A 25,500-nucleotide genomic window follows, 5' to 3' on the forward strand; every position below is an offset into this window, starting at 1 on the left:
CAAAGTCCATTTGTTTTTCGCCGCCAACGCCGGCAGGCGGTGCTTTCCCTAATTTAAGCCCGCAGTCTGTCGGTGAGCATCGCGTAGCCCAATTGGGCTCCTTTTGGGCTATGCGACGCCTTCTTTAGTTTCCTCTGCGCGCTTAGACCCTCGTGCGCCGGAGCTGCAGGTTGTTGCCTCCTTAGTACCCTGTAATCACGCCTTTTTCAGGCTATAAAACTTCTGGCCCCAGCAGGGTGCAGGCTGATAGAACTTTTGAGGCTCTGACTGCCCTTTGGGTTAATAATTACAGCTTTGCTGAGGCGCATAGTTATTTTACATTTGAAAGTAACTTTTGCACCAGGGTTGCTCCCCCTTGACTAATCCCCCCTGGGATTCATTTTATAGTGGTCTTAACTTGTCACCTTCCCCTTGGTGGACATGGAAGACTGGGCCTACTTTGAGGAGGAGTATGGGTACTATGAGGAGGAGCATGCCCCTCTCAGAGGACAACCTTGTGCAGGCGTTAGACGCCTCTGTCCAAGACTCCGTCACTAAGGCGGTGGAGGTGGCGGTCCCTAGGACCTTAAAGCCGCAGCCAATGCCTGATTTTAAAGCCTATAACAGCGCAGCTGGAGACTTTTGCCAAACGTCATGGCTGTTGCAACAAGATACTCCACAGGCGTCTACCTCTTCAGGGGGTAAATCTAAATCCAAGTCTGCCAAAGCTTCCAAATGGCCGCATGCCCAAACGATCACCACTCTACACCCCCCACCCAGGGCCAGGGATCACCCATATTTTCTTCACAATTGGCAGGCCCTTACTCAGGACGCTTCAAACAGTGCAAGGCTTTCGCATAGATTTTTATCTAACTCCTTTTCAGGAGTAAATTCCCAACACCCCATTTCTTTCCCCAACAAGACGTGCATTTTATAGATCAAGAATTAGACGAGCTGCTGAAGAAGCGCGTGGTGACCTATTGCGTGGACGACTGTCCCATAGGCTTCTACAGCACCGGTTTCCTCGTACAGAAAAAGGGTGGGGGTTCCGGCTGGTTCTCAACCTGAAGGGGTTCAATTCCTTGGTCATTTACCGTCACTTCAAGATGGAGGGTATCCATCTTCTGGCGGATCTCTTGAGGCGGGCAGATTGGCTAGTCCGCCTCGATCTCAAAGACGCATACCTTACGGTGCCCATTCCCCCACCCCCACCCCAATCGCAAATTTCTACAATTTCATTGGCTCGGCGCGCGCCTGGAATATTTGGTCCTACCTTTTGGTCTTTCCTCGGCTCCGTGGTGTTTCACCAAACTCCTGAAGCCGGCGGTAGCGCATCTCGGGGAGCAGAGTATAAGTCTTATAATCTATCTCGACGATATTCTGATTATGGCTTCATCAGCGCACATAGCATCACTTCACTTGCAGCTAGCGATTTCACCATTAGAGAGTCTGGGCTTTGTAGTGAACAGGGAGAAGTCGGTTCTCACTCGACGCAATCCGTGGAATTCCTGGGATTTGTGTTCTACGCAGTCAGCACAATCGCTTCTGCCCAAACAGAAAATCAGGGACCTGAAGGAATTGAGAAAGACTCTGGACAGGCAGGTAATGTCTGAGGGAGATCGCTCGTCTGGTGGGCCTATTCGCATCCTCCTTGCAAACGATTTTCCAGGCCCTTTACACTATCGCGCCTTAAGATCAGACATCTCCAGAGGGCCTCCTATTCAGACCTTGTCCCACTCACGGAGGAAGCCCGAGTGGAAATCCAATGGTGGTTGACCCTTGTGGAGGCATGGAACGGTCAGGCTATCTTCAGATCTCACCCAGAGGTGATCATAGAATTGGATGCCAGCAGGTCAGGCTGGGGAGCCAGCTGCAGGGAGGTCACAACAGGAGGCAGGTGGTCTCGCCAGGAGTTGGAACTTCATATCAATTGTCTCGAGCTCCTGGCGGGCTAGTTTGCGATTCGCACCCTCTTCCCCAGGAAGGTTTCATGCTGTATTCTGTTGAGAATGGGCAACATTTCAGCTGTACACTATATCAACAAGCAGAGGGTACCAGATCCCCGATGTTGGCGGAGATAGCCAGAGACTTTTGGCATTATTACCTAGCGCATCAGATATCGGTGGTTGCGGAATACCTTGCGGGGCGAGACAATGCAGTGGCGGATTGTCAATCACGCCACTTGAAGGATTACAGCGATTGAATGGAATAGAGCTGGATGAAGTTTCCAATCGCTGTGGGGCCCCTTCCACACGGATCTTTTTGCCTCCAGACTGAATGGTCAGTTGTAAGCGTTCAGCTGGAGGCCGGATCTTGGAGAGAGCAACAGATGCATTCACTCAGGATTGGCCCCTGAATCTTCAGTATGCATTTCCCCCCTTTGTTCTGATACCCCGGGTGGCGAATACGGTTTCTTGGCAGGGAGCGGAGATTGTGCTGATTACTCAGATTTGGAAATCCCAGCCGTGGTTCCCAGTTCTCCTGGAGATGGTGTGCGACTGCCCGCTTCGCCTCCCTTGCTTCCCTCAGATACTCCAGGACCCTCAGGGAGAGCTCAACCCACTAGTTTTAGTGGGACAGCTGTCCCGGATGGCCTGGAGGCTTTGCGGCAACAGTGGTTGTTACCAGGAATTTCGGAGCAAGCTTCCAGCTTTATTCAACCAGCTTCCAGCTTCATTCAACAAGCTTGGGCCCCTTCTACCAGAAAGATACGGATCTGCCTGGAAGGCCTGGTTGGGCTGGCGCTTGGAGAAACCTGGATCCCGTGGAAGCCGATCTCTCACATATTGAATTTTCTATCTCAAAAGGCCACCGAAGGTTTATCTTACAGATCAGTGAATAATTTTCGTTCCGCCATTTCAGCAGGGCATTCGCAGCAGGATGGCAGGCCGGTAGGCATGCATCTGGTGGTGTATAAGCTTCTGAAAGGAATTCGCATCTCCAATCCACCCAAGGCCAAGTATACTTCTTCGCGGGATGTTTCAAAGGTATTGACTCGGTTTGATGCATGGCCTAATGAATTATCTCTTAAGCAGTTGTCAGCTAAGCTTGCCATGCGGTTATGTTTATCCTCCTGCCGCAGGGTGTCAGATGTTAAAGTGCTTGATTTGGAGGGTAGGATTTGAGGGTAGGTCCTTGGTTATTACTGCTCGTACTAAAACTTTTTCCAGGTCTATAGATTACAAGGAGTTTCCTTTGAATGAAAAACTGTGGTCAAATGTCTTAAGGTATACGAGGATTGTACACGATCACTTCGCCCTTCTGGTTGTACCAGGTTACTTATTGCCTTACAGAAACCATTTAAACCTGTGACTTGTGCTACTATTGCCAGATGGCTGAGATTTGTTATGTCAGAAGCAGGCATTGATGTTACTCTGTTTGGTGCACATTCAGTGAGAGGTGCGATGGCCTCCAAGTCATTCATGCTGGGTACCAGTATACACGATATCATGAAAGCGGCCGACTGGTCTTCCAGCTCTACTTCCAAGTAGTTTTATTATAAACCTGTAGGCGATGTAGCCTCTGTGGTGTTACATAAGCATTAAACTAGCATAATCTGAAGCCTCCAGTCCTGTAATAGAATAAAAAAAATTAGCTAGCATTCGCGCCAAGAATTTTCAATTCTATTAAGGACACGGAGGCGAAGATTATCCCGCCCCGGGACAACTGAATATTTGTGATGATTCATACGGTCATGTTACCCACCCTGATTTATCAGTCGATGACAATTATTACGAGTAGGATATTTCAGGCGCTGATCAGAAAGGAGATTAGACCAGAGTGTGGTCCTCGGAGGAGTTGGTTCCATGATCTTCACTTTCCAGTTCTAAGTTTCCTGTGGTTCCAGCCTCCTGGAGTGGTTTGGATATGTCGCCGTTGTTTTTCGGACTTCTGCTAATGGACTTGGACTCTGCTCGTTGGGCAAAGAAAGAGGAGGTGTTCCGGTTTGAGGACTGTTATATAGAGCTAGTCTCTATGGTTATTGTTTTACACTAAGCATTCTGGGAATGTTGTGTTATATGTTACCATGATTCTCATTGGCTGCTGTTTGCAGTAAATGAAAAAGAAGCATAATCTTCGCCTCCATGTCCTTAATAGAATTGAAAATTCTTGGCGCGAATGCCAGCTAATTTTCAACTCTGTACCGCTGCATGGCTCGCTGCAGCAGTCACTGATGTTAAGGCTCTCAACAGTGGCCTCACTGGTTAGTGCACATACCCATGACGCGAATGCAAGGACCACAGTAACTTTACAGGGAAGCCTCCCATGTTTGCTGGCACTTCAAAAGGATTAGAACTGCACTGACAGGGGTCCGTTATGTTTTATGCATGCGCACTCTGCCCAGGCTGTCCAGCTGTGACAGCTTGATTGGCTGCTGCTTGTGGTGCACTTGCAGCTCACACAGTAGGGCAGAACAGCCCCTCAGAAAAAAAATGGGCACCATGACCTGAACGGGTGCCGCCACAGTCCAGTCCAACCGTTACAAGCATCTGCAAAGCCACTGCACAGGAGACTCCGAAATTGTATTTTCTGAACTATTGATACATTTTTATACAAAGCTGTAGTGATTAAATTACTGACAAGCCAGAGCCGGTTTAGTTTGTAAAAGCCCGTCCAAACAAGGCGCCGTACACATGCTGGCCAGGACAACCTTTTCATGCGCGGAGACTCCACACTGGTAGAGAGACTACTCGTAAATTTCTTTGTGAATACCAAGCACTTGTAAACTTACACAAAAAGTGCAAGTTTAACTTTTTGAAGGAGGCCCTTGATTTTATTTCTTCAAGTGCTGTTCAGTACCTCCCAGAATTGTGTAGCTGTGGAATGCAGGGGGGGTTGCTTCAATGCATTTCAGAATAGATGCATAACTACAACTATTTGGCATAACAATGACGCACCAGGTTAGGTTTGCTTGGGGTAAAGGAACATCAAGGTGCAATCCTAACATGCTACTCAATCGATAGCGAAAGTTGAGAACACTCCCACAACAAAGGATATTACTGTGGTTGTGTAGAAGTTTTAGATGTCAGACGGAAAAAGTTTTTCAAACTGTGCCATAGGCTGCAGCGCCTCTCCCTTGAATCTTTCATGCCGGCTTTTTAGGGCCAGGTAATGGTGGCTTGTGTCCATTTCTGCATCTAGGCTGCAGAGTGCACACCATGGCTCTTAAGTCAGTTAGTAGAACATTACACTGCAGGAAAGGCAGGCACTAATGGACAGGTACTTCATTTCATGAGCATTAATTACTGCCTTGCTCTACATGTGGTGACGTGGCCTCAAACTGTCACCTAATGCAAGTGAGAAATATGCTTTCTGAAAACAGTAATGTCATACATAATCGTGTGTACACACAAACTCAACATTTTTAAATATGGATTTGTATGCATTTTCTAATATATCTATGTAGACGTATACAAAGTAATATTTCAACATCAAGTCAACATGAAGGCTTGCATTTCATTACAAACGTTTCTTTTAAGTGAACTGGGGGTTGGAATAATGTGTGTAGAAAGGTGGTGTCTGTGGCATTCACCAGTTCTGTTGGAACAGAAGGGGAACTGAACAAGTTGCGTTGGGACAGTCAGCACCTGGCTCCCCTCTAGAGACACCTCCGGGTCTCAATTTCACTTTCCGTTTTATGATTTTTAGTACACTGTAGCAGAACAACCAACCATCCAGCACGACACACAAAAAAAAAGTGGCAAGTATGAAGACCAATAAGTTAACATATTTCAAACTGCTCCCAGATCTACTAGAGACTCGAACATGCTGGGCCATGCTCCGTTCGGCTTTTGAATCCAAAAGGAACAGGGCTCAGAGAAGGTCAAGAAATCAATTCTGCAGGAGGTTGATCGTGGCAGGTCAAATTATAGTAAGTCTGGTTTGATCATATGCATGGTCCAGTTAAAATTAGATTAAAGTTACAATGGAAGCCAGATTTGGGTTGAAAAAGCAGGTCTGGGAGTTTTACTTCCTTTCCCTTCGCTTAGTAATTTCTGACTCCAAGAATACCAATCACCCCTACATGCACTACCCCCCAGGATAAGGGTACCTAAAAAGGTATTCTAGCACTGAGGTTGAGGAATGTATTCTGGATTTATGCAAAGCTGCCTGCACTACCTTTAGTCTAATCTTGCAGGAAAAAAAAAAATAAAAAATAATAATTTTAGGAAGGACCTTCCATTTAAAGCAAAATTGGGAAATGCGATGGGTTTCTCGCTTTAACGAAAACAATTGTGGTCTTCCATACAAGTGGGGGAGGTGGCAAAAATGGATCATAAGTTTACTTTATAATTGCAAAAGATTATAATGAGTGATAATAACAGTGAGGTTTTGTGAAAATGCAGAGCTTGGAGGAAGAGCCATGGTGGAATTTAGGATGTAACAAATGGGTTCCTTAGTTGGGGAGTCAGAGTGACACTCCTTTATGGCTTGAATCCCTACAAATTGATTTGTCACAGTTCACAAAAACCCACTCACTTGGTGCAGTCCTAGGTAGGAGTGCCTCCTAGTACCAAATGTATAAACAACTGACAAGTAATGATCAGATTTTCAATAGCTAGCTATTGAGGGACTCCTGCCAAAGAGTATCCATTCTGGCCTTTACGGTCTTGCACAAGATATTGTCAAATGCAAATTATCTGCCCAATTACCTATAGTATAGTAAAACCCTTTGGGCACTCCAATTCACATCTGGGATGCACAAGTGAAAGGAGCAGGGAGTGTTTCAAGAAAAAAAATCATTGGAGAATTGAGGGTTTATCCAGTATGACACCAGCTACCTTGCTTTTATCCTATAGTCGTCCCTTCTTTCTAGCCATACTTATAAACGTCCTTCCTTGAATACTTTAACTTATATTGGGTAGGAAATAAACGAATGGGACATTTTTATACCCACACTTAGAACAAGTCATTTACCTTCTGTAACACTCTGGTGGCTACTCCAACTGAAGTTTAAAGTTAATTAGCATGGTTACTAAAAACGTTTGCATATAAAACACCAGAGAATAAACATTAAATGCATACACAAAACAATGTTACACACGTAAATAAACAGCTAACGTTATTAAAAGGCCATTGTGGTAATAGTACCAGACAAACCTTAAATGTCCGGAGCAACATGTTACACAAATGCGAAAGCAAGTCCTTCTCAGAGAAATTGATGCAATAAAAACTAAACTGTCCAACCCCCTCCCACGCGACCCCTTCCATCTCGGGACCATCGGAATACGCAATTGCAACCAAACAGTCAAACTCTAAAAGTATATTTAAAAAAAAACAAAAAAACATTTGTACGAACGGGTTGCAGCCATACAAGATGGCCACTTCTTCGGGATCCTCCCGAAGTGCCAAGGACTCATTCACTCTGAGGAGCTTTCTATCAGAACCAACGCTTTTCTGGTCATGCAGGAAGACAGAGGAAGCTATAGAGAGCGGAGGGGCAATCTTATAGACCTCGTAATGGTCAATTAGTTAATAGAACACAACGCCTGCCGCAAGTTCGCTGCGGCTGCTTGTTTGTAACCTTCCAGATAGCATTCCCCCCACAGAAAAGAGCGTTGGGCTCAAATGAGTTTAGGAAGAGGTCTTTAATGGCTGCTTTCTCACCTTTTTTTTTAATTGAGTATTTTCTATATTTTTTTGTTTTTCCACAGGTGCTTTAAGTTTATTTATTTTTTTATTAGGTCACACTTGTTTGGTGCGCCAATCTCACTTTGGACATCATTTGACGGCCGTCTTTATTAAATTGGAGTTATCCTTGATAATTTACAGAATTCTCTCAGGTCTTTCAGCCACTCTGTATATTTAATGAGAGTTCTTGTCTTAAATAGTTATAATTATCCACGCATTCATCCAAATTTCAGGCTTCTAATATTTTTTGCCAATGGTCAAAGACTCAGGTGGCAAAGATTGTTTTTTTTTTTAAAAACACAGATCAGTCTTTTCCGACTAAATAATCATTGCCTCGGACATTAGATATTATGGATGAAATTAGAAATAGGAGACCATTTATGATGCATACTAGCTTCAGAAAATAGAGAAATGGTCTCATGTGGACTCAAGACTCGAGGTTGAAGAGTGAGTTAGTGATGTACAGGATGAGGTTCCTGAAGTTGATTTCCGTACGAAAGAGGTGACTCAATTAGAAAAGTTAACGGAAGATTTAGAAATACGTACTAGGTTTTATAACTTGCACATCTATGTTACATCGGAGGGTTCTGAGGGGCCAGACAGGATTACATTTTTGAAGCTTTACATCCCTAAACTTATGGGCCTCCAAGGCTTAGTCAAACTTATCAAGAGGGCTCACCGGAATGGCCCTTCACATTTCTTGAATTCTAACAGACCAAGAGGAATTATTGCTTTTCTTCAATATTCAGATCGGATGTAGGTTCTTACAGCAGCCAAACAAAGCAAGCAAATACTTTGGTCTGGCCAAAAGATTTTATTCAGTCAGGATGTCAGGGCTACAGATATTCGGCAGAAGGCATTCTTGGATCTCAGATTTGCACTTGAATCTATGAATGCCTGCTATGGCATTCATCCATTTGTTTCTTCAAGGTTACCTACAAAGACAATTCAACTTTTCATGATCATGTAGAACTAAACTTCAGCCACATACATAAAGATATGGAAGTCAGTAAATCCTAATATGGTTACTGTATAATTGATAATGCGGAATTTTCCTCCTTTCTTGCAGGTGCCAACTCTTACCCCGTTTGATAGATCAAAACATCCTGTCTGGTGTCCTTTGGTACCAGTGTGAATGTTGTGTCCCATCAACATGATCCCCGCATAATGTTTGGTAAGTTCCCTTTTTTGCAGCTCGTTAATGGTCTTATTTTTTTCCGTTACGTAGATTTCTGCATTTAATGTTGCTCCATTACCTGTTCTTTGTCTCAGGGTTCTCCAATGGAGTGGTCTCCAACCTGCTCACTCGCCCTTTCGCCAACATTAGATTTGTTCTTTCACTACTACTAAAGTCTTGTGGCTTTTCGTCACCCTTTCTCTTTATTTGCAACTGGGGAGTCCTATTACTGCTCTTTCATCCTTCCTCTTATTATTTTAATAATTTATCCTCCTTTCTCATACAGCTTTGTGCAGTCTTGTTTCCATCAGTTTATTTTTTTTTTATTGCTGGTTAAGTGCTGTTATAGGTTTAGTACCGATTGATGTTTAATCGTTAAATCCTACCTACGAGTAGTTTACGTATTGTCTCCTGGAATGTTAAGGCACTTCGCAATCATGTTAAGCAAAAGGGTGTCATTTCACCTATCAAGATTAACATTTTAAAATTGCTTAATTACAATGAATGAATCTTAAAGAACAGGACATAGCTTCTCTGCATAGACTGTGGGTTGGGAATGTTTTTTGTTCCTCTGCTGTAAATAACAAAAATGTTATAATACTGTTCCACAAATCTTATGTACTCTGTTGAGCAATGTCAAAGATGCTGGAAAATGGCTTTTATTGAATATTAAGATGGATACCCACTTTTCCTTGTGTAAGGTCTTCGGGCCAAATTGATTAGATTTGTTATTTTGGAATCATTTTGCCACACTTATCCTAATGCACATCAGAAAGTCTTATAGTGGGAGGCGATTGCAGCCAATTAACGGATACCTTTCTTGATCGTACGTTTGGCTAGGTTTAGCGCCAATAAAATGCAAAAACACCTTTCAGAAAGCTTCCTCCAGAGGGTTAGTCGATGATTGGAGAGCCTGTTATACTGGTGTACTAGAATGTAGCCTTTTCTCCCTGGTTCACAATTCACATTTTAGTATAGACAATATATATTTTTTACTCACTGTCGTTCAATTTATGACACGTAGATAGGTTCTGTACTTATTTCTGATCACGCTCCTGTCATAGTAGATGGATACTCCTATTCCTGCATCACATTCTCGTATTTAATGCCATTTTACTTGATGGAACAGTTTACAAAACATTTCCACCAATTTAAGATTAACCTATCTTCTTAACACAAAATTAATTTATACGGATGCATTTAAAGCCACTGCGAGGGGCTTTATAATAGATTATGTCGCAAAAAGGAAAATAGACTCGGAGCATCTCTTAAAACAAATGTAATCTTTAGAACATGAATACTTCTCATCTAATCCGACACTGTCTAAACTTATTAAAACTAAAATTGTAATATAATTTTAAAAAGTCCAGAAACCATGCTTGATATCCAGCTTAAAATGTAATGCAAAATTGTATGGAGGTCACAACAAAGCAGGAGTCTTTGGCTAATTCTTAAAATAAAGAAGCAACATTCTAAGATAGTAGCCATAACAGACACTTGGGAGGGGGGGGGATGTCAAACAAGTAAGTGATTCTAAACTATTTTCAGAGTCCTCTCCTTGAGAGGAACAATTGGATGCTTTTTTCCCCCAGTCCATTCCTAAATTGCCAAACCAGAATGTCGATTTGTCGTCACTTTAAAGTGCAAGAATTATTGCCAGGTCACCTTCCAAAACACAAAGCTCCCGGGCTGGATGGCTTTTCTGTTCAGATACTCATTTTAAGCATCTATTATTTCCCAAGTTCGTACTCATTACCTTTTTAAATGACGTGCATGCACAAGGTTAATTTTCCCAGGCAATGCTTTACTTCAGAAGGGAAAGGACTTCTCAATGTAGTAGTTCGAGACCCATCTCAAGCAACATCGACTGCAAGCTTTTAGCTAATATATTGGCATGATGCATTAATAAAATTATCCTGGATATAGTATATTTTAATCAGTCTGGGTTCGTGAAGGGACGTTACATCTCAGAACTTTCCTAAACATTATACAATTTGGCTTCTAAGTTAGTCTAGACGCCGAAAAAGCATTTGATCAGGTGAACTGGGATATTTTGTTTGGTGCACTAAAATAGGATGGTTTTAGTCCCCATATTCCTCAATATTGGTCTGCTTTATTCCGAGTTTGACTTCCATTTGGGTCAACGGCTATCAGTCCCATTATTGCTCTCTTCAGAGAGGGACTAGACAGGGTTGCCCTTTATGCCAATCCTTGCTTTATTTAATCTTTAGTATAATTTAGGCGATAAAAAGGTTTATAGATCAGCTAATTTCACAGGTTCATTTTAAGGATATGGTTATAAAATTCACAGCAACATCGACTGCAAGCTTTTAGCTAATATATTGGCATGATGCATTAATAAAATTATCCTGGATATAGTATATTTTAATCAGTCTGGGTTCGTGAAGGGACGTTACATCTCAGAACTTTCCTAAACATTATACAATTTGGCTTCTAAGTTAGTCTAGACGCCGAAAAAGCATTTGATCAGGTGAACTGGGATATTTTGTTTGGTGCACTAAAATAGGATGGTTTTAGTCCCCATATTCCTCAATATTGGTCTGCTTTATTCCGAGTTTGACTTCCATTTGGGTCAACGGCTATCAGTCCCATTATTGCTCTCTTCAGAGAGGGACTAGACAGGGTTGCCCTTTATGCCAATCCTTGCTTTATTTAATCTTTAGTATAATTTAGGGGATAAAAAGGTTTATAGATCAGCTAATTTCACAGGTTCATTTTAAGGATATGGTTATAAAATTCACAGCTTACGCTGATATTTTGCTACACGTACCTAATCCTAATACCACCCTGAGTTTTTTTTTTTCCATTGAGTGAATGTTCCGGGGTCTTCGGTTACAAACGTAATGTAGATAAATGTGAGGTTTTGCCCCTGAATAAATATGGTCTTCCAGATAGGTTTGAAGATACTGGTTTTGCATGGAGTTCTAAGTGGATTGAATGTCTTGGTATTCTTTTTTCTAATTAATAAAGAAATTATGAAAAATAAATCTTAACGATGTTGTCAAAAATTATGTTTGGCTGAGGGTTGGTCCTGTTATTTATCCGGGTGGAAAAAATTAGCCACGATTAAGGTTACCAATAATTAAACTTTTGTTTATCTATGCTACCAATTGCACTTCCGCTAGCATTTTAAAAAACTATTACTTGTTCTTGGACTAAATTCCAATGGAACAAGTGCAAGCCGCAAACTTCACTAGCAAGATTGAACAACCAAAGGATAATGGTTTGGTTAATTTCCCTAATCTTCGGTTATACCACTCCGTTACACTTAACATTTGGTATTCCCCTTCACCTACTCTCGACCTCTGTCGAGGGGGTCAATTAGAGCAGGCTCAGTACACAGTTTTCATTCAGGGAAGCAGTTTATATATCTCAACCCCGAAGGTCTCACACCGAACACAGCCTCACACTCTATTGCCACACATCCAATTATTAATTCTAATTCACATTTAGAAACTACTGCGCAAACTCCTATATGGTACAACAAGAGTATTGAATTAAAAAAAATAGCATTTTTTTCTTGGAAAGATGGCTACACAAAGGAATTACATAGGTCACATAACTGATTCCTCTTACACTTCCATGAAATTCCGCAAAAATATATAATTTCTCCTCATTATGCCAATCAATATCAACTTAAGATTCCGCTTCCATTTCTCTCAATCAGCAACCTCTGTATCCCATACACACATTTCCTCTTGCACATCTGATTTTCTCAAATAAGAAAGCTTCGTGCGTGTGTGTATATATGAATCTGACTTCTATATCTAGAGCAAAATCTACAACAGAACTACAAAGGGAAGCGGATTTGCACTGAGAATTTTCACCTCAAATTTGGAGATCCACATGGACCAAGTTACACACTACTTCCCGTTCAGCAAGTACAACTCATATTTCTACAATGGATAGTACTTGACTCCCAAGGGTCTCCATAAATGTAAGCTTTCCGATGATGGTCATTTTCTTATGAGGGGAGTGACCTACACTTTTTTTTTTTTTAATGTCCTTTGGTTAAACAATGAGTTACTTCTGTGGAATAAAGTGAACATTCTGTCTTACAACATACCTTTCAATAGTTTCAATTTTTAAAAAACATTTTTTTTTAAGGAGGTTACTCTCCAATTTGGCAATCTTGATGTATGGTTGGGAAGTTGGACTTGTTAATTACAACTCCTTTGCAAATAATCACTTAAAATTGGAAATATACTACTAAGATTACTTTTATTGGCTGGTGGAACCTGCTCGTCAGAGACTTCGAGCCACCTCCATCTTTAATGATTGAAAAAGATTGGCTATGTTCGCCACTTACATCCTTTTTATCCAGACAAGCTCCTTACCCAACACTATTACATTTGATCCCCCCTGATTATACATGGTTCTTAAGCTTTTTACAGTGCTGTCAATTGCATGCTCCAGTTACATTCTTCAGTTCTTTATTCCATCGCTTTTTTTTCCTCTTATTTTGAAACGTTAAAATGCCTTGGTTTTCTTTTCTAATATTTGTTTTTCTAATATTTTTCAATTCAAGCATTGGGGTTTCAAGTTTATATGAGTATAGTTTCATATTTCTTAAATTGGTTGTTTAACTTTCACATTCCAAGATTGCTTGAATTATTTATAATGACTTCATATGATGTATTGTCTTTTAGATTCTCTTTAATATAGCAATCTTAAACTTTAAAAAAGTATGCTTGCAAAGTTAAAAATCTGTCTTTTGGACAAATTTTGCCTCGAGCAAAATTAATGAAACCATGGACATTGTCAAAACACTATCATTGTCCAAACCTTCACTCTTGCAAAGGACCAGTGGTAGAATAAAGGTATGATTACCATTCTAGTTCATAGGAGCCTGGACACAAATGGAACTATGATGCTGTCCAGTGCTCCATCTTCCTTTTAATGGCCCAAGTGCGAAATTATCTGCCAAGTGCACCCAATGAAACTACTTTGCATTAACGGAGGACACGGACCCCTGCTCTGCACACAGACTCTGGGTGCAAGTACCAAGGTGAAAAGTACAAGGGATCCCGAGGCAAAAAGGGTCAAATATGCCCCTTGAAGCTGCAAAAAATGCCAAGTGCAGGGCTGTTGCTTCTGTATCTGGGATGGGGTGATAAACAAGGCAGCCAAAACCATAATCTGGTAAAGTCCTGGTAAGTAGCTGCTTCACAAAAAGTGGGACACAAAGACAGTCGCAAGGATTGGCTTTTAGCCAGATTCCATTAGTAATCCAATAAAGCAACAGGATACCGGTTAAAGCCTCAAATATGTTACTTACACCCTCCTAATAAAAGGAAATAATCTTTGGAGCTGAACTAAACAGGTCACGAAAAATCACCACTGCGGATGTTGATGAGAAACAGATCACACTAAAAAGCAAAGTTGCCATTTGAAGGCATTTCATTAAAATGCAAATTGTATGCTATACTTTGATTGCACCTGGGTAAAAGCAACCTTTTTCTAGAAGTAAACCAGTTTATACGCGAGACTGCTTAGTTGCTAAACAAATGTATGCACCCATTTCCAGATTTAGTTATACAAGGGATGTGCACCCATTGTCAGATGCCTATAGATTAGTAACATGCCCGTTGCCAATGACATTGGATGCATTTACAGTGTCAAATTACAGAAAGTGGCAAAAGTGAGCCTCAATATTTATTGAACAAATACGTACCTGTATATTGTGACGTTTTCTATCAGTTCATTAGTTCCACTGTCATACAGAATAATTCCTCTCGGTGACACCTTTAAAAGAACCTTCTGTAGTTTCTTTCCACCAGCTTTAGCCTACAAAAATAGATAGAGGGGGAACACGGTTTAAGTTTAATAAGCATCCATTAGGAGGTTATCCAGTCGACTGATGGCTGGCCCACTAATTATGCTTTGTGATCTGAAACCACATGAGTAGTGATAGAAGAAATTTCATAAATTAAAGTGTATATTCTTTAGATCAGATAGCTTTAATTCTGTAATTTGAAGAAAGATCTTTCAAATGTTGAGCACATGTTGGCTTGCAGCAAATTTAACATCATTGTACATTTTGGAAAACACCAATATGGCACACCATGACAATTCAAAAAATTTAGGCATAAAGGTCAATAGCAGCCCAGGACGCAAGATAAACAAAAATCATAGGTGCACTTTCAAAAAACTCTTGGAGCAAGAAAGGAGTGCCTTCTAATCTATGGCAAATCTTACCTTTAACTATCCTGGAGGTGCATGTCTGAATTGAGGACATTTATAAAATGTTGCTGGATGTGCAGATTTAACTACTTACAGGAGCAGGTTAAACAATTTCTGTACACCATTGAACCAGGCATTAACCACCCCTCCCCTTTAGTAACCTCAATAAGGTTCCATTTTTAAAAGCCCTCCAACTAACTTACCTCCACCATCTACACAACCCATCCAGGGAGGTGTTTCCTACAGTCTAACTTTGAGTGCAAAGGCAAACATGCCCCTATAATAAATACAAAACCATTCTTGTGACTGGGATTTCCTAAAGATCTACATTCAAACTACGCAGCATGTGCTCCTCCAATTAAGTTTAGTAGCCTGCAAAAAGCTTGCTTCGCTTTTGGATCTTTGTTCCCACCAATAAATAAGGGTGGGCTGCCCAACTCCAATATGGAATACTGGGTGAGCTGCCATTGGCCAAACTGAAAAGGAAGTCTGGCTTCATCTCTGTATAAGAGTAGAAAATGTAAACGTTTTCTTACAGTAGCCGGACTTCGATTCACAATACACAGTACGCCGATTGTGTCATGCAGTGTGACCAGTCCAGATTCATCTACTAAAGAACTAGAGTGCTGACCTAGCTTACAAAACATGTGAGCTCTAGGAGTGCTGATTTCTTTGTTATTGATGAGAACAAAAGTGAGCCAGCAATGGAAGCTATGCTAGGTATCAAGGCCTGTGGAATTCACAGCACTTCCTAAACTGCAGGCTGGCGAAACATTCAGTTAAATGACATTTGAAAACTACTGGCTTCGAACGAGGCAAAATTAAAGTATAGTCTCAACATTTTTTTTTTTTTGGGGGACCAGACTGGTCCGTTCAGGCTGAACTGTTCCGAATGGATCAATCCAGATTTGCATATGGCCCCGAGTAATTACCAGTGGCTGAGACCATTTCAAGTGTCCCACCCATCGCTTTTACTTCATGTGGTGGAAGCACAGCTTTGGAAATTCCAAAGCAGGAAACTAAACATTACTGTGAGTAATAAAATGAGGGTGGCATTTGGGACACGCATATCTGAATTTCCTGTTTTTATGGGAATAGGGCGAGTGTACTTCACTGGACAAGGAAATGTACAACGGTAAAAAGTGGTATTTTAGATCACCCTCCCTACTGCATATTTACAGAACATTGCAAGAGTCTTTAGGAGAATGAAAACACTAAACTATTTGCCATTTAATGGCTGCCTTCCTAACATTAATGTAGGCCTTACCTCTGGTGCGGTGTGTGGGGGAGGAGGGGGGGGTGTTGCAGTGGAGGGAACACCACCCCTCCACCCTTCAGGGCGAGGGCAAGTACCACTGACTGGGTACACAAGCTTTGTGGGGCTCTGCAAGAAAGATGGGTCTTGCTGCTGAGGTAGAGCCCCTCCATGTCTGCTACTTCACTGCTGGAGGGTGCAGTGTAGGAACAAACTAATCTTAAGTGAGACACCGGTCACTGCACACGTTTCCACCTGGGAAGTCATTTGCCAGCCTGCAAGCCCCCACACAAAACCCAAACCTAGGGTCTAAACCGTCATGACCGGTGCATAATTGTTGAAGGAACAGTAAGCTCATTCAACACCTAGCCAGGTTCAAGCACCTCCAATTTTCCATATTAATCTAATTCACTCTGTGCCTTTAGAATCCAGAGACAACAATCAAGGAAGTGAGGGCATAACAGAGGTAAAAACTGTTCATTGGGTAATGAAAACATGCCTCCTGTGGTGAGCCACCCAGCCGCTACAATACAATGTTTGCATGCACCTCCCTGGGCCGGGCGCGGACCAGGGAGTACTTAAGGGTGACGTCAGCGCACGTGGCCGACGGCACGGACAGAGTATGTGTGGATGTTCCTTGGGTGTGTGCTCTGCTGTTAGGTCCACCACCTTAGTCACCGGAGGGTGCCCGAGTGCGAGCCTAGTCCTGCGCAACCCTGCCTGGGACCTGAGGGGTTGACATTGGCGACGAGGCGGGATCATACTCCGCAAGCAACCACGTGGCTGACGTGTGGGCTGGCCGTGTAAGCAAGCGAGCGGCTGAAGCACAGTGGGCAACTTGGGCATCCCACTGAAAGAGTAAGTGTGAGGTGTGAACCGAGCCATCCATGCCAGGTTCACTGGAAAGAACGGCTGCGGCAGGGGTGGCCACGTGGCTCGGCCGGAAAACTTTCCCAGAATTTAGTCAGATGGCAGACCCCGCGATGGAAGAAATGGCTGGGGCAGTTGGAAAACTTTGTTGCTACCCGAGAGACAGTTCATCGCCCATTAGTAGCATCAACGACCTCTTCACCGTGTAGTCTATGAGCTGTTGCAGGACCGGCCTGATACTACAGACAGGAGAGATTATGACAAAGCGGTGCAGGCCTTAAACCGGTACTTTGATCCGCAAGTAAACCCAGATTTTGAACATTTCAAGTTGTGCCAAGCCGGGGGGGGGGGGGGGGGGCGATCGAGCCTTCGAGACGAGAGCACAACTGATCGCAGGATGCAAGTCACCGGAACTGCACAAGCTGATTGTACACCAACCGGGGATCACTTTGGAAGAAATACTGGTACTGGGACGGTCACATGAACTGGCAGACGCACGCACAAGTGTAATGGAAATGGCGCTTGTGAAGAAATAGTTTGGGGGTCAGCCTGTATATCCAACTCCTATCAAGGAAGAAAGGGTCGAGGCGCTGAAGGCGTATGGCCGTGGGGCTGGAAATGGGGCCAAGACGGAGGAGAGGCGCAAGTGCCGAAACTGCGGCATGGGGGCGCATGCTCCAAGAGTATGCCCAAAGAGAAAAAAAAAAAATAGTATGCCCAGCACAAGGGAGGCAGTGCCTGAATTGTAACAAGTGTGGACATTTCGCTAAAGTATGCCAGAGGGGTAAATCGTAGGGCGGCAGCAGACCTCAGGAGTTGAGGCCCACCAAGTCAGCCAAGAAGGTTCAGGAGGAAGGAGAGGTAGACTGTAGGGGGCAGCAGTCGTTCGAGGATGAGGAGGACAATGTGTTTGTGATTTCCCATATCCGAGGAGTAAACACCACTAAGACCACCCCCTACCTGCCAAGTATGGATTGGAGAATCTGCATAAGGGCGCTGATTGACACAGGGACGTCGGTCAACATACTGGATGCGGATCAGTATAAGACTCAAGCAGAGACCCTCAACTGATGCAGACGGCAGCCTGGAATTTAACATATGGAGGAGATACTCCGATTCCGCTACAAGGAGTAGTTGACACGGAAGTAAAATACAAAGACAGTCACGGCCACCCGGTTTTATGTTACCTGCGACAGAGCCTGGTCGTTATTAAGTTGCCACACCGCCGAAGTTCTGGGACTAGTGACATTTGCGGAGCACATACATCAATCCCAGGCAAACCAAATCCTGGAAGAATTGCGAGCTGTTCAGGGGAATGCCTGAAAAGAGTGGAGGTCCAACTCCACATTGACGAGTTGGTACAGCCTGTAGCGCTTAGTCACCGGAGGGTACCGTTCCATCTCAGACCCTTGGTGGGAGTGGAGTTAAATCGTTTGGAGAGGGACCGAGTCATCGAAAAGGTGGCGGGACCCACGCCGTGGGTGTCCCCCCTTGGTGATGGTCTCCCAACCAAAGCAGCCAGGGGCCATCTGGCTGTGCGTGGACATGCTGCTGCCGAACAAAGCCATTCACCGTGAGAAGGATATCACTCCAACTATCGATGAGATTGTGACTGATTTGAATGGGGCGCAGTGGTTGTCAAAGATAGACTTGAACTCTGGGTACCATCAACTGATGTTGGCGGAAGAAAGCAGGTACATCACAACGTTTTCCACCCATGTAGGACTGCGCTGTTTTAAGAGAGAGCTTTGGGGTGTCCTCGGCGGCCGAGGCGTTTCAAGAGGCTGTGAGAAGCCCTGTCCGGTTTAGTAGGAGTTATCAATGTGAGTGATGATATCCTGATCTTCTCAAAGTCGCTGGAGGAGCATCACGTGAGGTTGAGAGCCACTCTGAGGCGTCTGGTGTAACAAGGCCTAACACTGCATCAAGCAAAGTGCGAATTCTATGCCACAGAAGTTGAATTCTTCGGATAGAGATTCTCGGCCAAAGGATTACAGGAGGATCCTTCCAAGGTAGAAGCCATTAGAACGACAACCATCCCTCAGACGCCGTCAGAAGTGAGAAGCTTCTTGGGGAGGGCCAACTACTGCGGCCGATTCATTCCACGACTGGCCACCCTTTCAGAACCTTTGCAGCAACTAACCAAAAAAGACACAACCTGGCAGTGGACGGACAAGGAGGCCCAAGCATTTGATAATGTGAAGAAAGCACAACTAAAAGGGGCCATGGTTGCATATACTCGTCTGGGAGCGGCTATGGAATTGATAGATGCCAGCCCTGGGGGGCCGTGCTCCTGCAGAGATAAGACTAGGATGAGTGGGTACCCATTGCCTATGCCAGTCGGTCACTCACAGCGGTGGAGACCAGATACGCGCAGATTGAGAAGCACTAGCCATCCGGTGGGCGTGTCACTTTCACATATACCTTTGTGGGCACAGTTTCACAGTTGTGACTAACAAGCCACTGGTACCCCTCTGCGGGAAAGGCACGAAGCAGACCACCGCGAATAGGAAGGTGCGCCGTCCAGATCCCGCAGTATCAATTTGAGGTGGTCTACCGTCCAGTAGCAAGCAACCCCGCAGATCTGTCGAGACACCCTCTGGCTCAGAGTGGAGCACAAGGGTCGCAAGTGGACGAGGGTGCTGAAAACTACGTGAAGCAACTGCTGGAAGACACTCGTCCACAAGCTTTGCTACTGGAAGACATCCGGAAGGCATCGGCTGAAGATGAATGCCTACAAATGGTGGGCCGCACGCTACAAGATCACCAATGGAAGTGGTTTCTTAGCAGGAATGAGCTAAGGTCGGCCGTGAAGAAGGAATACTGGGAGAGCATGTGGAGGTGTCGAGGAGAGCAGATTGCGGCAGGAAACAGAGTAATCCTGCGGGGTTTGCGGATCGTAATACCTGCAATTCTCCGAGAGCGCACGATCGAGTAAGCGCACCAGGGAATCGAGAAGACCAAGGCTCGTCTGAGGACAAAAGGTATGGTTCGCGGGTGTGGATTGAATGGTGGAAGACCAGGTCCGGCGATGCCATGCATGCATCATAATGGTGGCCGATCCTCCGGAAGCTCCCATTGTCACCGAAGGGCCCAGCTTGTCACCATGGGAACTAGTGAGTTTGGATTTTGTGAGTTTCACTGATGGTCGGCAAATGGCAGTGCTGGTTGACAGCCATACGAAGTTCCCAATAGTGGAGTTAGTGGCCTCGACTGCATCTGAATGTTAACAGCGTGCACTGGAGAAGACATTGGCATAGCTGGGTCTGCCGGAGGAGAGCCATACAGATAATGGACTGCTGTTCCAAGGGCAAGAATTTCAGGAATTCTTCGGACAACATGGCATCCGACACCGTAAAATAACGCCACTGTGGCCGCAGGCCAATGGGGATGTAGAAAGGTTGGAGGACACTGAACAAGGCCCTACGGATCAGGGTAGCCCATGGTGTCAAATCTGTAAACCGGTTTACATCAGTTCCTGAGAGCCTACTGCCAAACACCTCATTGCACAACAAAATGTGCTCCCCATGACCTCCTGCTAAAGAGAGCAGTGAGGGATGGAATACCCAGCAGTGAATCATGGACCCCGGTGGTTATAGACGTGGAATGATCCCAGGCCCACCACTAAAACAATGTCCAGGCCAGCCAGAAAAGAGGGGCCCGACCGGCCGACATTCAGGTCGGGATTATGTGGTGGGAAAATATAGACACCCTGGGTCTAAGTTCCGCACACCCTTTGAGCCAGACACATGGAGTGGTGTGGGTCCAAGGGACTCTAGTAGTGGCCGAAAAGGGACACCAACGTATAACCCGCAACGTCTCCTGGTTCAAGTTCCCCAGGCCGAGTGAGTCTGCAACGGAACCAGAGGTGGAAATGTGGAGAGCGGAGGAAGCAGAAGTGCCCAGGGCCGTAGCCAGACAATGGGAGTGACCCCGGAAAGACTTGTCGAGATGGCAGAGACAAGTGAAGCTCTGCCCCGGGGTAACAGTTCTCAGGAGGGGGCAGAGTGCGGAGAAGGGAGTAGACAAAACCATCATTATGACTTCCGCAACAACCCAGTGCCGAACACCAGGCTGCGGGACTTTGTGCAGTAAGACTCATTGGAGGGAGGCTGGTCAAGTGTAATGCCGGATAAGAGACAGGTGTTGCTACCCAGACGTTGCCATATGACCGTCCGTGTTACTGTGTGAACATTCCATTTTCAAATTGCCAGGTTGGATGTGGTGAGCCACTCCGCCGCTACAATACAATGTTTGCATGCACCTCCCTGGGCCGGGCGCGGACCAGGGAGTACTTAACCCCTTCCATGCGGGGCGGATTCCCCCGCTGTGCTGACCGTTACCTGCGCGGGCGTGGTCATGACGGAACGGTTCCGTCATGAGCACAGCTCAACCGACGCTCATGACGGAACCGTTCCGTCATGAGCGTCGAAGGGGTTAATAAAAGGTGATGTCATCGCACGTGGCTGACGGCACGGACAGAGTATCAGTGTGGCTGTTCCTTGTGTGTGCTCTGCTGTTAGGCCTGTGTCCACCACCTTAGTCGCTGGACCTTAGTGCAAGCCTAGTCCTGCACACCCCTGCCCGGGACCTGAGGTGTTACACCTCCCACCCACTACACACTCTAGACAAGCATTTGCAATAGGTCTTGAATTACTGCAATTTGAGCTATTGGCATTGCTAATAATGCAACGCCAATAGCTCAAACGTTCAGTAATGCGAGAGTTACTGCACTGCAAAACCATCACAGCACTCGCGCTTTAGCTTTAAACATCAAGCTTAAGGGTGCCGCAATTGCGTCAAGAGTAAGGAAACCGAAAAAAGTCATCCCATTTCTTTACTTGGAAGCAATCGCGGCACCTGCGGTTTAGCTTTAGATCTTTAAATCTAATGTGTGGGTGCTGCAATTGTAACAAAAGCAAATAAACAGGGGAAAAAAGCATGCTGCTGCGTTAGGCGCCACTAGTAGCTAAAGAAATTAAACATGAAAAAAGCTGTTAGATGCTGTTTGCATAAAGATAATAGAATCAGTTTAATGGATCAGTCAAAAACAAAAAAGATTCAGTAGCTTAGAATATGTAAAAACGTGCAGACAATCTTTCTACTATCACCTCAGAAATGGAAAAAATAAACAAACTGCTGCTTTAATTGTGCTTTGTGACCAGACCTGCTTTTACCTTTGGTTGATGGATCTGGCAGCAGGCATTGTGAAGTTAGAACTAAACTGTAAACGGTTATTAAAGTTGAGGCCACATAATTCCCTTATAAAAAGAACTGGTTGGTCACAAGTTACCGAATATAAAGAAATTAAAGACCGGTTTTTCAATTCGGGTTTTAATAAAGGGACTGCAGAATCAAATTTATAATTAACAGGGCACCTGGTTTTATGGCATTTGTGGACTTCAGTCTATTTAACCATCATTTCTTTTTGCTAATTTAAACTAATCATTCATATTTATTCTGGTGGCTGTAAAAATAAAAATAAGATTTCTAATCTATTTAACCGATAAACAGGTTTCAATTATATGAACTCATAAATAAATCAATGCCCGTGTATGAAAGCATGCCAATTTTAGTATTAACCTTGCATGTATCTGTAGGAGTCTCTTTACCAAAATTCTTTACCCGTCAATCCACACAACCCAATTTCTGCGTTTATCTACTTTTTTTTCTTAAATGGTTCAGTCTGCATTTACCCATTTAAAAAAAATAAAAAAAATAAATGAAAACAGTGGTAACTTGAATTGGTTGCTCTCCAAACACATGGTCATAGTAGTCCCAGTCACTGAAGAGTCCCATTTGTGTGGATGTGCCCTTTGTGAAGGAGCAGAATGCCATCACTCAATGAAGTTAATCAATGGCTGAAGGTGACACTGCCATAGGCTATACGCTTTAATATGCAAAGGAAAATGTGAACAAACCAACGGATGAAGAGGGTTGCCTGAAATCCCATGCAAGTAAGTTTAGTATAATCAATAATATTACCAAGATGAAGGAAAAAGGCTAAAGATTTACTAGGCTAAAAGTGAAGTAGTAGTATTCCGAAAATCAAAAAGGGACTGACTAAGGCTACACCTAACAAGCATTTGCAATGCAATCTGTCTCGCCTTTGGGACCTTGTATGTATTTAGCTATGCAGCACATTGGCCTGGGTGCTGAAACGTCTACGGTTCTTTAAATGGAGGGAAAGAAAGCACCAAACTGCGGAACATGCCAGGTATGGGAACACATGGAGAGAGATACGGCTTATGAGCTGGAAATTGTATCGTCCAAAGCTCCGTTTTGAATATAAAATCAGGTCTACGGGTGCTTGTGGCAGACAAGTTTCTATGGTCTGGAATCTAAGGAATGCTAAAGTGATTCTTGTATTTTGCGGACCTCTACAAGTAGTTTTCCATCAAGACAGAGGCAATTGAACAGAAAAAAAAAAGTCCCTAGAAAATGCGGAAGCAGACAAGTCCAGGGGCTGACCTCCAGAACCCACAAAGTACATACAACAGATCTTCCAGACAGCACAAGGGCCGTCTAGGCCCGACCTAAAAATGGTTTGTATTCGCCAAGCCTGAAGCTTTAAATGTGCTTGTGATCCCAATAGTGCCTCTGAAATCACAGCAAGATTTCAAGTGGACCTCGTGTTTATCAGAAGGCATCTCAGTCAGAAGCCACACCATGTTTGAGTGCGCGGAAGGTGGTTTTTGGACCTCTGAGAAAATGATCAAGTCCTATTAACAGCAGCGCCACTGTGGACAGCAGATGAGTTAAAGAAGCAGAAAGGTGAAACTGGTACCATTAATGAAGAATATATCTGAACCAGACAGGCCTTTTTCCAGGTTTCTTTGGACCAGACCTGGTCCCACAACCTGGAATGGTGATATCCAGGGGGCGCATGAACTAAGCTCTCAAGCAGAAGTGTTCGTAAGCCTCATGCCCAGAAACCGGCTTCTTAGTAAAAATGTAACCAGTTTATTCAGCCTTCATGGATGGAGTGAAAGGGTGGATGAATGGATGGACAGGTGAAAGGGTGGATGGACAAAGAGTGAGTAAAGAATTACCACCCCACTCCATACCCAGCCAAAGTCCAAGGAGACCATCCACCACCAATTCAAACACCTAAAAGAAAACCACTCACTGACTGCCTCCCAAACAGACTGACAGCCCTAATTGCCGCCACTGACGACATCAGATCCCTCCTCACCCACAGTGAAACAGCAACCAAATCCTCCTCGACCTCTCAGCAGCATTGGACACCATATGCCATCACACCCTCCTCAACTGACAACCACATTTACATGGGGGGGGGGGGGGGGGGGGGGGTAGACATCCCCATGATGGATGAGATCCATTGGATTAACTCAAAACCACCTGCCACCCTTCACCTCAAACTCCCAAGACCATTACCTGCTTCATCCTGCCCCCCACCGATGGTCTCTCAGCCCCACCCTGTCCAACACCTACACAACATCCCTCGCAGACATCAGAACCCATAGATTCATCATATCCTACGCAGAGGACACAATTCACTCTTGCTCACCGAAGACCCCTTCACCACCAGAACAATCTTATGCAACGCCATGACCAGCGCAACACCGACTAGTTGAGGATGAAATGCCTGAAGCTCAACACGGACAAGACAAAGTGTAGATATTCAGGAAGAACACCTCCTTGTGGGACAACAGCTGGTAACCCTTAGAGGTTAAGACACCCACACAGCACGCCCGCAAACTCAAAATAATCCTTGACAGCAAACTAACCATGAAAAGCCAAACTAACTGTCTCCTCCTGCTTACCCACCCTCCACATGCTCAAATCTTTTTAAAATAAATCTTCAAATGGATCCCCATCAACACCAGGAAAACAGTCACCCAGGCAGTAGTCACATGCTGACTACTATGGACACACTACTCCAGCATCACCCCCACCTCCTCAAGAGACTCCAGACCAAACAGAACACAGCAGCCAGACTCTCTGAACCGCACACATCACCCCCAACTCAAAAACCTCCACTGGCTCATCGTTGAGAAGAGAGGACAGTTCAAGCTTCAGACACGCCTACAGCGCTACACTACTAGGGACCAGCATACATCAACCAATAATGAACTTCCACCAGCCCGCCAGACATCTGCGCTCCACCTCTGGCACTCGCTCACACCCCCTGAGCCACAGCAAAGGTTGAGCCTTCTACTTCGCCACGAAGGCCTGGAATGACCCGAATCGCCACCCATATACATACATCACCCTCCCTGTTGCAATTCAGAAGAGAACCCTGTGTTTGGTTTTTAAGGCCCTTCATGGCCTGGGACCCAGAGCTCTTCAGGGGTTTTTCACATGGTACACACCAGCAAGGTGCCTTCGATCAGCCACTGCCTGTTTGGCGAAAGTCCCG

At 44.4% G+C, this 25,500-nt stretch overlaps 1 protein-coding gene across 2 annotated transcripts in view; it reads right to left on the minus strand.

Moving 5' to 3' along the window:
• LDLRAP1 (low density lipoprotein receptor adaptor protein 1) overlaps positions 1 to 25,500 on the minus strand; it is a 224,299-nt gene that overhangs the window by 100,482 nt on the left and 98,317 nt on the right. For both annotated transcript variants that reach the window (XM_085647811.1, XM_085647810.1), the window contains exon 3: positions 14,484 to 14,596. In XM_085647811.1, coding sequence (XP_085503937.1) covers positions 14,484 to 14,596 — 113 coding nt within the window. The remainder of the gene's footprint in view (positions 1 to 14,483; positions 14,597 to 25,500) is intronic.

This window comes from Triturus cristatus, chromosome 3_2 (genome assembly GCF_964204655.1).
Source record: "Triturus cristatus chromosome 3_2, aTriCri1.1, whole genome shotgun sequence".
Taxonomy (NCBI): domain Eukaryota; kingdom Metazoa; phylum Chordata; class Amphibia; order Caudata; family Salamandridae; genus Triturus; species Triturus cristatus.